At 32.7% G+C, this 12,214-nt stretch overlaps 1 protein-coding gene across 1 annotated transcript; it reads left to right on the top strand.

The window, feature by feature from the left end:
• Positions 1–1,025: 1,025 nt before the first annotated feature.
• Positions 1,026–4,230, top strand: LOC143631608 (GDSL esterase/lipase At5g14450-like). Its single transcript, XM_077100320.1, has 5 exons — positions 1,026–1,832; positions 2,139–2,348; positions 2,655–2,827; positions 3,465–3,738; positions 3,857–4,230. Exons 1-5 carry the CDS (start codon positions 1,601–1,603, stop codon positions 4,138–4,140), a joined length of 1,173 nt encoding a protein of 390 aa, XP_076956435.1. The 5' UTR covers positions 1,026–1,600; the 3' UTR covers positions 4,141–4,230.
• The last annotated feature ends 7,984 nt before the right edge of the window (positions 4,231–12,214 follow it).

The raw sequence follows: 12,214 nt of genomic DNA on the forward strand, positions 1-12,214 counted from the left end.
GAGTGTTTATTTTTATGTTGTTGTTGAGCTTTTTAAGTATGATCATACGCTCCCCTAACTACTTAGCCTTGTGCTATTAGAATAGGGCCTCATTATCCGAGTATGTCGGTTGTTACCGAGTAGAAAGGATCCTCATTACATATGTTTTATATACCAAGGTTGATGTTTTTATTTATAGTCTCATATACGTTTGTGGATTTCGCTCATATTATATATACTCAAACTATGAAATTGCTCACCAACATACGTATTGACAAAATATTATTTTATGCATTGTTACAGATTTGACTCTTATCGACTTGAGTACTTGACGAAACACGTTACCAAGACTATTAGGATATTAGTAAAATGAACAATATATTTGTTTAGTTGTGTTCAATTTGTTTGTATGACCAAGATGTGTTGTTTATTTATTTGTGAAATAAATGAGTTGATTAAATATTGTCACTTTAATAGTGTCTTGTGTTTTGGGCAATCGGTTGCACCCCGGCATGTTCCGCCTTTGGTCGGGGTGTGACAGTACGAGTTTAAGTTGAAAGGGGTTAGGTCTAAACATGTTTCATATTAGAACAGTGTCGGGTTGGAAAGGGATTTAGATCAAAACAGGTTGGTTTAAAAATTTATATATAGGGAATTACTGTATATTCAGCTTTGTTTCTTGTTTTTTACCACCAGTTACACGTTTACTGCCTTTGCACGAATTACACCTCTACATTCGGGTTATGTGTGCATTGTCCTCAGGTAAATCATGTATTGACACTGATTATGCGGTTGATGTTAGGTTGTGCGCTCACTCCACCCCACCACGGGGCCGAGCACCCAACTAGTTTTGTTAAAAACTCCAGCTACTCTGCCAAACACCCAAATATATCTAGAAAGTTACAGTTATCAGCTTCCAGCCACCAACTTTCAGCTTACAGCTAACACCCACCGGCTAGTTTTGCCAAACGTACCCCATGTCACAATAAGGGTTTAGAAGGAGGGACCACATGCCACATGATCACAACAATATTAAACACCCTAGGCATTATACATTCACACGCTCGAAATCTTGGTAGAAGATAATGACATCACAAATACTTTACTCTTGCTCACGCATTATCTTTTGTCGGTTCTCTTGTCCGAGTTAGGTCATAGAGAGAGCCATCTCAGTGTGGGGCGGCTAACAGGTAATTAGAAGCCCGTTAGGTAATAGAGGATATATCAGGGACCAAATATGTTACATTGTCCTATACAAATAGAACTATGATATGATGTAACCTTAATCTTTACACAATCACTATCGGAGCTTAAGGAGTTCAAGTATTCTATCCCAAGGTTTTCTGGAAGCTACACTACACTGATCATGTCATCAGTAAAACTTTAATATATAAAACTTAAACTAGATAAAGGAAGTTTTTATGAAAAAAAGTCTTTGATAATACTTTGACATTAGTCTCTACTTTTTATTCTTGAATTCTTAACAAATATTAAAAAGGGTTGGTGAGGGTAGAATGGTTAAGGTGACATTTAAGCAAAGCGACCGACTGACCAAAGTGGTGCGTGTTTCCATACATAAAAGGACCATCGGAGTTACTTTGAGTTCTTGCTTGTATTAATCATGGCAACTATTATACTCTTCTTGTTACTTGCCCGAGCAGCCTCCGGTCAGCCATTTCCACCACCTTCTCCGGCATGTGACATACCGGCAATTTACAACTTTGGTGATTCAAACTCCGACACCGGCGGCATAGCTGCAGCATTTTATCCTCCGGGCCCACCCTCCGGTGAAACCTTCTTCAGACGACCCGTCGGAAGAGCCAGTGACGGCCGCCTAATCATAGACTTCATCGGTAAGCAAAATTACAAAAACTAGCTTGATTCAAATTTATTTTCTTGAAGAAACATGTGAAATATATGCTAGATGAATTAGATAATTTATTTTGTATGATTAGACGTACTCTATAACTTCGAATTAGATTAGGTATACTAGTTAGGATTTGTTACGTAGATAGGATTTATTTTAATCATCTCATCATATTAGGTTTGTATGCATGTATCACTTTATTTATGTATCTATGTAGTTAATTAATATTACATAATTATTTACGTAATTTATGTTATTTATATATATTTAACGTGTAACTGTTTATGACCAGCTGAGAAACTTGGGTTACCGTATTTGAGTGCGTACTTGGATTCTATAAAAGCCAATTACACACATGGTGCCAATTTCGCAACGGGTGGTGCAACCATTAGGCGTGTGAACGAGTCATGGTTCACGAATGATGTTAGCCCGTTTTCGCTAGACATTCAAGTTGAACAGTTTAATCAGTTTAAAGATAGAACAACCTATCTTTATAATCAAGGTAAAAGTCTTTTAAACAATCTAGTACTCGCAGATATGATTTTTGTCATATCTATTAGGTATGGTAAATTGGACGGGTAGGGAGGGTTTGTTCAAAATGGGTCGTAAGCAAAATGAGTCCGGGTCAGCGGACTATTTTAAAAAAATAAATATCAATTTGGTTCTGGTCAAAGGTTCCCGTCATAGCGAAGTGGGGTTGAAATGAGTCGTTTTAGAAGAAAAATACCAAAATAGGTTTATCACATTAGTTTAACCTATGAGATAATAAATGATGATGATAGTATTATTTGTAATTTATGTGTGGTAGCTAAGGATGAATCTCAAAGACATAATCTACCTAGACCGGATGATTTCATGAAAGCTATATACACAATTGATATAGGCCAAAACGATCTTGCATACTTATTCAGGACAACAGGCGTTGAAGCCAGCCGGGCCGCCATCCCCGGCGTCATCGATGAGTTTGCTGCTTCTATTCGGGTAAGTTTAAGTGTTCTTTGCATGTTAAATAAAACCATGACTAAAAGTACACTTAAATATGTCTGTGATTTATGACACTGACACAAACCAAACTTGAAATTCAGGGGGTTTATTTGAACAAGGTTTTTTAACATCATACACATTTTACATTAATCCTTTTTGTTGTAATTATCTAGTTTTAAAGTATTAATATGGGGGAAAAAAAAAGTAAGGTTAGACGGCTGTGCTGGTTAACCGAAAATTCGTGTCGTGTCATAAATCTAACACAATTTTCAGCTTCGTTTCGTCTTCATGTCAAATATCCGGGTTCGACACACCAACCCCCTGAAGACAAGCTAGCCATTTACGCCCCTGAATTCCCAAGTTCACTAGCAGACCTACATACCAAGATTTGGTGTTGCGTGACACCTTGAAATTATATTTGTTACATAGTGTCCATTGTCCAATACTTTTGATTTTTCTATATGTGTATCAGCCCTCAAATGATATCAGTTGATCTTGGATAGTCAACATGGTTACAGTCGTGTCAAAGTGGAACCCACTAAAACGAGTATTTCAAACAAAAAGTCGGCCCACAATAATAAATGACAGATATAAAAAAAAAGTGTATTTTACTTGTTTATGAATGAATGTGTAGCAATTGTATGGAAAAGGAGCACGGGCATTTTGGATACATAACACCGGGCCGATAGGGTGCTTGCCCGTAGTACATGCAAAAGTTGTTAACCCGCCCGCAGGTTACCTTGATGCAATCGGGTGTGTTGACGGTCAAAACCGTATAGCAAATGAGTTCAACGAGAAACTTAGAGCCAAAGTTACTCAACTGAGGTCAGAACTCTCAAAAGCTATACTGACTTATGTCGACATGTATTCGGCTAAGTATCAACTAATTAGCAAAGCAAAGGACCTAGGTATGTCACGTACAGGTGCTTTGATTAATAACTAACCCCTAGTTAGTTTTAATATTATTTATTTATTTTTTAGAATTAACTTATTAATAACCCCTAGTTAGTTTTAATATTATTATAGGATTCAAGGAAGGGTTCACGATATGTTGTGGGTATCATGATCAAGACGAAGACGTATACTGTGGAAACAAAGGAAAGATCAATGGTAGTGAAGTGTTTGCAGGGTCATGTAATGACCCGACAAAGGTTATAAGCTGGGATGGTGTGCACTACTCTGATGCTGCAAATAGATGGGTTACGAACAAGGTCACTTATGGGTTGTTTTCAGATCCACCGCTTTCTATTATCGAAATATGTCCGGAGAACAGTGGTGTAAACAATTTAGGTTTGACCCAGTTTGACTAAGTTCTATTTGGCGCCATTAATTATCAATGCTTAAGTCGAGCATTATGTTTACCGATTAAGCTCAATTCGTAAATAATTTTATACATTCGTGCTCGGTTTATTTATTATTTACTAGGTTAGTTACCCGTGTAGCACACGGGTTAGAATAAGTATTTTTTTTAAATAATAACATAATGTGAAATACAAAAAAAATGTATCGCATCTATAAAGATATATTATACGGTAAAAAAAATTACATATTACGTAATTTGGAAATAAAAAGTTGTTAGAAAATTCATAAATCATAAATTATTTCTTTGTTATTTTCTATATCAAAACTTAGGTGTAAATGGCTACTTTTTTAAACTAACTCGTGGACCAAAACTCATTTTAATCTTAAACTGTTCTGACATGAACAATGTTTGATACCTTAATTAGTTAAGAAACCCATCCGCTTCGTATTACTTACTTATAAAAATCTAATATTATTAAACCAATGCAATATGTTTTATATTAAACAAATTAACATATTTATAATGGTATTAATTCTTTTAAGTTATAATAGAATTATTAAAAATTGAAAATGAAATATTAAAAAGAGAAATATATTTAATATGAGAGAGAGGAGTGAAAATTTTCTAAGGATAAATATAGTAATAACATGTAACATTTAGAAAGCTTTATTTATTAAATAGTATAGATTATACATCTTGATGTAATTATATAACATGCATAACCAATTTATCATTCAAGTTCTAATCTTAATCACATTTATATTTCATTGGGTGTCAGTGTATTATGCTCTTGCACTTCAAATGAGATGCAAAAATATCAATTTATACAAATATAAGTAGCAACAATTTGGATACAGCATATAAAATATTAATAAAAGTGAATTTTTATAACATTTTTCAATTTCCATCGAAATCCTACTTCCTACTCTTCTAATAAAAGAAAATAATTATGACACATGTCGCTTTATGGTTAAATTTCACAACTATTTTCCCTCCTAAACTAAGATCGAAATTAACACTAATATATTTTATAGATCAATAAAAATTCACTTTCCTTTTACACTCGATTTATATTATATTTTTACATTTTTATAAAAATTGATATTAACATATTATATTTCTATACATTCCAAAATAACTTAGTGAAATCCAAAAATCAATAACAAATCATGTTTGTTAAAGATTGAAAATAATATAATTTCAGATGTTATTATTAACATATTATACTATGATTTATGTATATTGTTGAAGATTCTAAAGAAAAACAAAAGTCGAATATGCTTTCATTTTACGAAACAAGTTTTTAATCTTTAAATAATAAATATATGCTTAAAAGGCGATTCATTTCTTAAAATTAATCCATTTATCTATTATTATTTTGTGAATTATCATATAAATTTATAAATTATAAATATATGCTTTAAATCTATCAATTTACTTTTTCCGTTACCAATCACTTTCGTATATTACAAAGTTTATCATATCTAATTTTTTTTATCAAGCATTGTTTCAGGTTTATTGTGGAACTTAAACTTGATTGTTATGGGTCTAAAGTTGATAAATAGATTGTTTGGTACAAGTTAACTATGTATGGCTCAAAATTTGTTACGAATCAAAAATTGGCAATTTAAGTATTTTTAAAAGTTTGAGAATACAAATAGGTTTATCGTCAATTTTGTTAGGGTTTAAAGCGTTGACTTGAAAATGTCAAACAGATGAAAATTAGAACTTTAAACATGATTCAGGATTCAAATTTGTTTTCAAGTGCATTTTTAGAAATAATCAAAAGGTCGGGATTTGGCAAATTAACTATTTTTCCCCCGACTATAAAAATTTAAGAAAAGATGACGAACACTTTCCTACATGCCACCCCATACTTATCATTAACTTTTCTTAACTGTTATAAAAAACATTTATATGCCTACATGCCACCCCATACGAACACTTCCCTACATGCCACCCCATAAAAACTTTAAGAAAAGATGACGAACTCTTTCTAACTGTTATAAAAAACATTTATGTTAGCATTAATTTTTCCTTCAATGGTTAACATGTCATGCAAAAACTATGCTCGAATGAAGCAAAATACTCACAAATTTGAAAGAGTTAACATGCTAATGTTTATGTTGTCATTATGACAAAGTTAAGATGCCCCCCTCAAACTTATCATAATCTTTTTCATGTTATAGCTCAAAAAAGAATGGTTTTTGCATGTGTATTTTTTTATCAAGATCTTTTTTTTGTGATATAAATCAATTTATGTACACATAGTATAGATTCAAGCTAGCATAAGTGTAATACATTTTTTCATATACGCTTTGTAAATATTCGCTTTACTCGTAACTTTATAATTTGAATTATCCCATGTGTTATACGGGCACTAAAGCTAAATATTTATATGTAACACACTTTATCAAGTTGTTTTGTGGGGTCAAATTATTCTACAAAGGGGGGGGGGGGAATGAGAATGATGAGAATGATTTTTACCCACACAAAAAAAAGCCCTAAAAATATGATAACAAAAAATTTAACAAAAAACCGAAAAAAGTAAAAACACAAAAATGTTTTCACCGACTTCCTCGTTAAAATAAAAAAAGACACAATGTTGAGGGAACAGATCATTGTGTCTTTTTGTTTATCATCGTGTTTTGTGTTTATTTTCGTCATCGATTGTGTCTATTTTTCTTGACACAGTGTCTTTTTTTTTCTTGATATTGTGTTATATTATTCAATATTGTGTAATATTTTGTTAGACATTTTGTTATATTTTTCTATCCATTGTATCTTTTTAGTTATAATTGTGTCTTTTGTTTATTTTCATCATTGTGTCTTTGATCTCGGCATTATGTCTTTTCCTCATTTTTTTTTTGAAAAAGAATGACGAAAGAAACATTTGAGTTTTTTATTTTTTTTCGTTTTAAATTTATACATTAAGTTATGATTTTTATATATACTTTTTAAAAATGTTTTTTGAATGATTTTTATGTGTCTATAAATTTGTCTCACACTTTTAATTTTTGTTTGCTTTATATTTAGCATTTTCATTGTTTTGTGTATGTTAATTTATACTTTGTAGAGAGAAATCTGTCTCAACTTGTTATATTTATTATTTACCTTACATTTTATTATAATTATACTTTGGTCCTCTTAAAATTGAATGTTTAGCCCCTTAATTTTAATAGTTTTTTTTTCATTATTTACTCTTATACAATGTTATGACTTTTACTTTCTTTTTCTTTATACTTTATTTTATTATTTAGAAGCGGGTATGTATAAATTTTATTTTAGTCGCAACCTCTTCAGTTCCCAATTTTTTATCGCTTGAACTTGTCAAAGATCATAATTGGGTTAACAGTTAGTTATTTTAAAGGTTTTACGTCTCCAAAATAACAGGAAGGTCTTATTATTGTTCATAGCATTTTACATATACATATAAAATATGGAGAGGATCTAGAAAAAACACACTTTAGAAAGAAAACTTAAAAAATTTTAAAGAATTATTTTTAGTTAAAAATAAAAAAATATCTACAAATTTTCATGTTTTCCGTTACTCTTATATTTTGTTACTCTTCACTAGAAAAAAACATTGTAATACACATACGTATTATTGTGCGATATTGTTGTATTACACATGCGTATTACAATGTATTTTTATGTTCAATAGTGTTTAATTGCCTATATTAAATATTTTTGTATTGTATATGTGCAGTATATTGTATTATATAAAAAAAGGCAAATAAAAAACATTGATGTAGTGCACATGTGCATTAACGTTGTATTACACATACGTACTAATGTGTATTTGATGCGTGTAATAGTCTTATATTGCACATATACAATAGTGCGCATCAAATATGTGCAATATTGTAGTCTATGCAATACACCACTTTTGCGTATATGCAATGCACACTATTATACATGTGCACTACACCAACAGGGTTACCGACAGGGTTTTTTTTAACAAAATCAATATATAAGAATAATGAAAAAAAAGAAACTACCAAAAAAATTAAAAAGTTAAAATAAATCTTTAAGAGTTGTTAAGTTTTCTCTTTACGATATATATATATATATATATTAGGGTTAACGTAAAAAACAATAGTTTTGTGAGAAACATAAGAATAGATGTAGACCCTTGAATCTAGTGGTTGAGATTGGTAATTTCTAAAAATTATACAGTTTCATATTTACATAGTACAGTGTCCTATTTAGGTTGTGTACTTTATTTTAAAGTTTTCTCACACTTCTTACAAAACAATTATTTTTTATTTGAATCATTTTCTCCTCTCTGTATATGTATATAGGGAGGGAAAGTCTATGATGAAAACCAAGGTTGTGTTTGTTTTTGATTAAAACATCTGCAGGAGGGGTGATGTCTGCAGGCGCGCAGACATCACCCATGAAGACTGTTTTTTTTTTTTTTTAAGATAAGATCTGAAATCAGCTTCTTTTATCTTAAAAAAGAAGCTAAAAATTATTGCTTCACACATCTTCACCCTACCTGCTCTCCTGCTGCCTCCTCTCCAACCATCCAAAAACAACAATAAGCATCCCATAAACTCCGGCCAGATATGATTCACCTCCGTCATCGCCTCCGGCAACTTCATCGTCGCAAAAATCCTCATCACCCCACCGAAAAACTCAGCACTAGCCTCCGGCACTTCAAACGCAATCTTCCCTTCAACAATTGACGAGTAGGAGCTAATATTATACGTCTTCACCGTCATCGATCCGTTGGAACCCTTGAACGCGATAAACGATTGAGCCCCCGCCATTCCGGTCCCGATGGGATTAATCGCCCATGCCACCCATCCATTTCGAATCCGGTGTACAACGGTGAGGAAAACGGGAGAAAGAGTAGGGTCGCCGGAAATACGCCGTTTGAGACGCCGGACACGTCGCCGTCACGGTTGGAGACGGAGGAGACGTCTTCTGGCGACGACGAAGACGTTTGTGGCGGTGGTGATTCGAATAGTAACAATGGAGTTTCTTCTACATCGTCTTCTGGAACTCCTTGTACTTCCCTTTCTTGGTGATATTAATGAATTAATAAATAATTTATTAATTAATGTGTTTGTATTTTCAGTTTATGCAGACAGTGTTAACTTATAAAAACAAACAGTCTTATTTTTTCAGCTTACAGAGCTTCAGACTACATCTTCAGCTGCAGACATAAAAACAGATGAAATCAGCTTACAGACAGTTTATGTCTGCAAAAACAAACAGCACCCAAGTCTAGTTGAGAAAACCACGAAAACTCAATTATGTGATTTTAGAGTAAGCCACATGTCCATCTTTATTATTTAACTATAGAAAATGAGAATGGGATTTTAGTCATTTATTTGTCATACCTTTCTTATCTTTATTTTCTCTTTCTCTTCTTTAACCCAACCATTTTATCTAGATCCACTTTTCTCTCTTCCTCCTTTTCACCACCAACATTCTCTAACCATCAACACTAGCCATCGTCGACCACCATCAACACATGCCACCGCAGTGGTGAAGCAATGGGCGATGACAGTTGGCTTAGGGTTCTGCCATGGTAAATCTAATTGGTTGTGGTGATGGGGGCGTGTTAGATTTGTGGTGGTGGCGAACAACGATTGGTGGTTTCGAGTTAGATCGTGGTAAAGAGTTTAGATCTGGGCCACATCGAGAAGATGAAGCCCAGTGTGAGTTTTTCTATCGGTTTTTGACGTTTTTTTTTTGTTTCATTTGTTTTAAATCTTGTTCCTTTTTAGGGTTTTTAACATAAAACTTGATTTTTAATTTTTTGAAATAAAAATCCCATACTATGCATATGAGGGTTTTGGATCTTTCCCTCATATGATCCAGATTCACTATTATTATGACGGAGAATACATATGAGGGTTTTGGATCGCTACAAACTTGATTTTTAATTGTATTTCATTTTTTGTTTTTCTTTCCTTTTTAAGATCTATCCACATGAATGTATTTTTCGGTATTTATTTGTGTATATTTTAAACTAATTATTGGACTTGTTAACTTGTAGCGATGGTGACAGTAAGTTTATGACGTCGAAAGATCCAAGAAATGAGTAAAGAAAGATCCAAGAGAATACAAAGAGCACGGGTGGAGATCCAATTTTTAGGGTTGTTTGTGAGATATATTTAGAGTATAGTTCTCGTTTTTAGTTTAATGATATTCCCTTTATATTATAGATTTATTTTTAGTTCAATGAATATTGTATTACAGATTTGTTGTACCTGAAAAATTTTTGTGTAAAATGTTTGGAAATCGCATGTTTAGTTTGGAGGTATTGAATTAATTCATATGTAAAATGTTCCAAAAACATGTGTCAAAATATATATTCTCGGAAAACATATGTTTTTAACTGGAAATATTGACTTAATTTGTATGTAAATGTTGTTAAAACATATGTTCGAAAAATGTTCAAAAACAACAATATACCAAAATACAGGAGAGAGAAAAAACATAAGAGAGAAATGTAAATGACTGATAGGCGAACTGACATAAAGCAATCATGGTAATTTATTTATATCACCTTTTGCAACTTAAAGTGATTAAATTAAACAATTTTGTTAAATTTGATCTCAACCATTCATTAAACAAGATCAAGAGTTATTATAGAGTTTTAATGATTTTCCTAACATGAGTGGGGTTTTATTTTAATCCTGCTATATATATATATATATATATCCGAACATAATACGATGTTAAGATTGAATTGCATCTAATTAGAACCAATACCGGCAGATATTAACCATCTAAGATTATAAGAAGTTAAGTGAGTTAAACGAGTTATAATGTAAGTATGTATTTTCAACTCTCAATACAACTCTCATCTCAGTATCTCAAACATCCTTTTTTATTATATTTTTCATTTTTATTGGAAAATCGGATTATTATAATTCCAACTATGAACTATTGACAAATAATAGTCTCAATTAACGAGTTGGCTGCTGTCAGTTCCATCTTCTAACAAATTTGTTTCTAACGAGACGTGATTGATGGAATTGTAACTCCGTAGTCCACAGTTGCAGGAAACACTTTTTTTGTTTTATTTGATTTAAATACTCCCAACTTTTAGCCTTTGACCGGGAACACTGCCAACTAAAGAAATTTTACCCACCACTCTCAACTTTCATCTTTTCTTTTCTTCCGAAACTCCCAAACTTAAAGAACACTAACCCTGTTAGTTTTCTTACTGAAATGGACAAATTTTACACACATGGCGTGCTTACGTGGTAAATCCTTTTTCTTACAAAAAAAAAATCCCGTTTTCTATTTCACCCTTTGTAACATCCCGTTTTCTCGTTTCGATTAATAAAATAAAAATATGAGTTATTATGAGTCGGGCTAGTGTTGGGTTAAATAGATATGGGTTATGAACTTAGATTAAAAAGAAATGAAGAAAAGACCATGGGCTTAAGCCCATGATCCATAATATATAAACCAAACTTATGCATTAATCCATTCATTTCCACTAACTCCATACACCATAAAAAACACACACTTTGCTCTCTTTCATCCTACTTTCTCCCTATAGCCAAAATCACCAAGAAACCCGAGCATCAACCCGAGGTAATGATAGTATGATATTGTATAGCTCCAAACCCGCTAGATCTAGTCGCGAAATGACGAGCCAACACCTTAAACCGTTAAAGTCACGAGATCCGGGGGAATCGGGTATAAACCGATCAAAAGATGAGCTTAGGGGTCACACTAACTCAGATCTGGATCGAACGGGACGAAAAACGGTGGTGAAACAAGCGATATCTCGCTTTTGCAGTGAGATCCCATTTTTCCGGCAACAGCGGCGCCTGAACAGTAGGGAATGTCAGATAATGTCAGAGAATGTCTATGACCTAACCTTAATTCGTTAACGGAAGTTTAACGAACTAGCCCTAATTCGTTAAGGAAAGAATGACGAACTAGCTCCATTCGTCAAGGTCCAATTCCATACGAGGACCAGTTCGTCATAAGGTCCATTTCGTTATGAGGACCAGTTCGTGATAAGGTTCAATTCGTTATTAGGACCGGTTCGTTATAGTAGCCAATTCGTCATGAAGGCAAATTAGTTATGAAGTAACGAATGG

The sequence above is a fragment of the Bidens hawaiensis genome, unplaced genomic scaffold (assembly GCF_021521415.1).
Source record: "Bidens hawaiensis isolate Kalapana, Puna unplaced genomic scaffold, B.hawaiensis_p1.1 tig00006131_1, whole genome shotgun sequence".
Lineage (NCBI taxonomy): Eukaryota > Viridiplantae > Streptophyta > Magnoliopsida > Asterales > Asteraceae > Bidens > Bidens hawaiensis.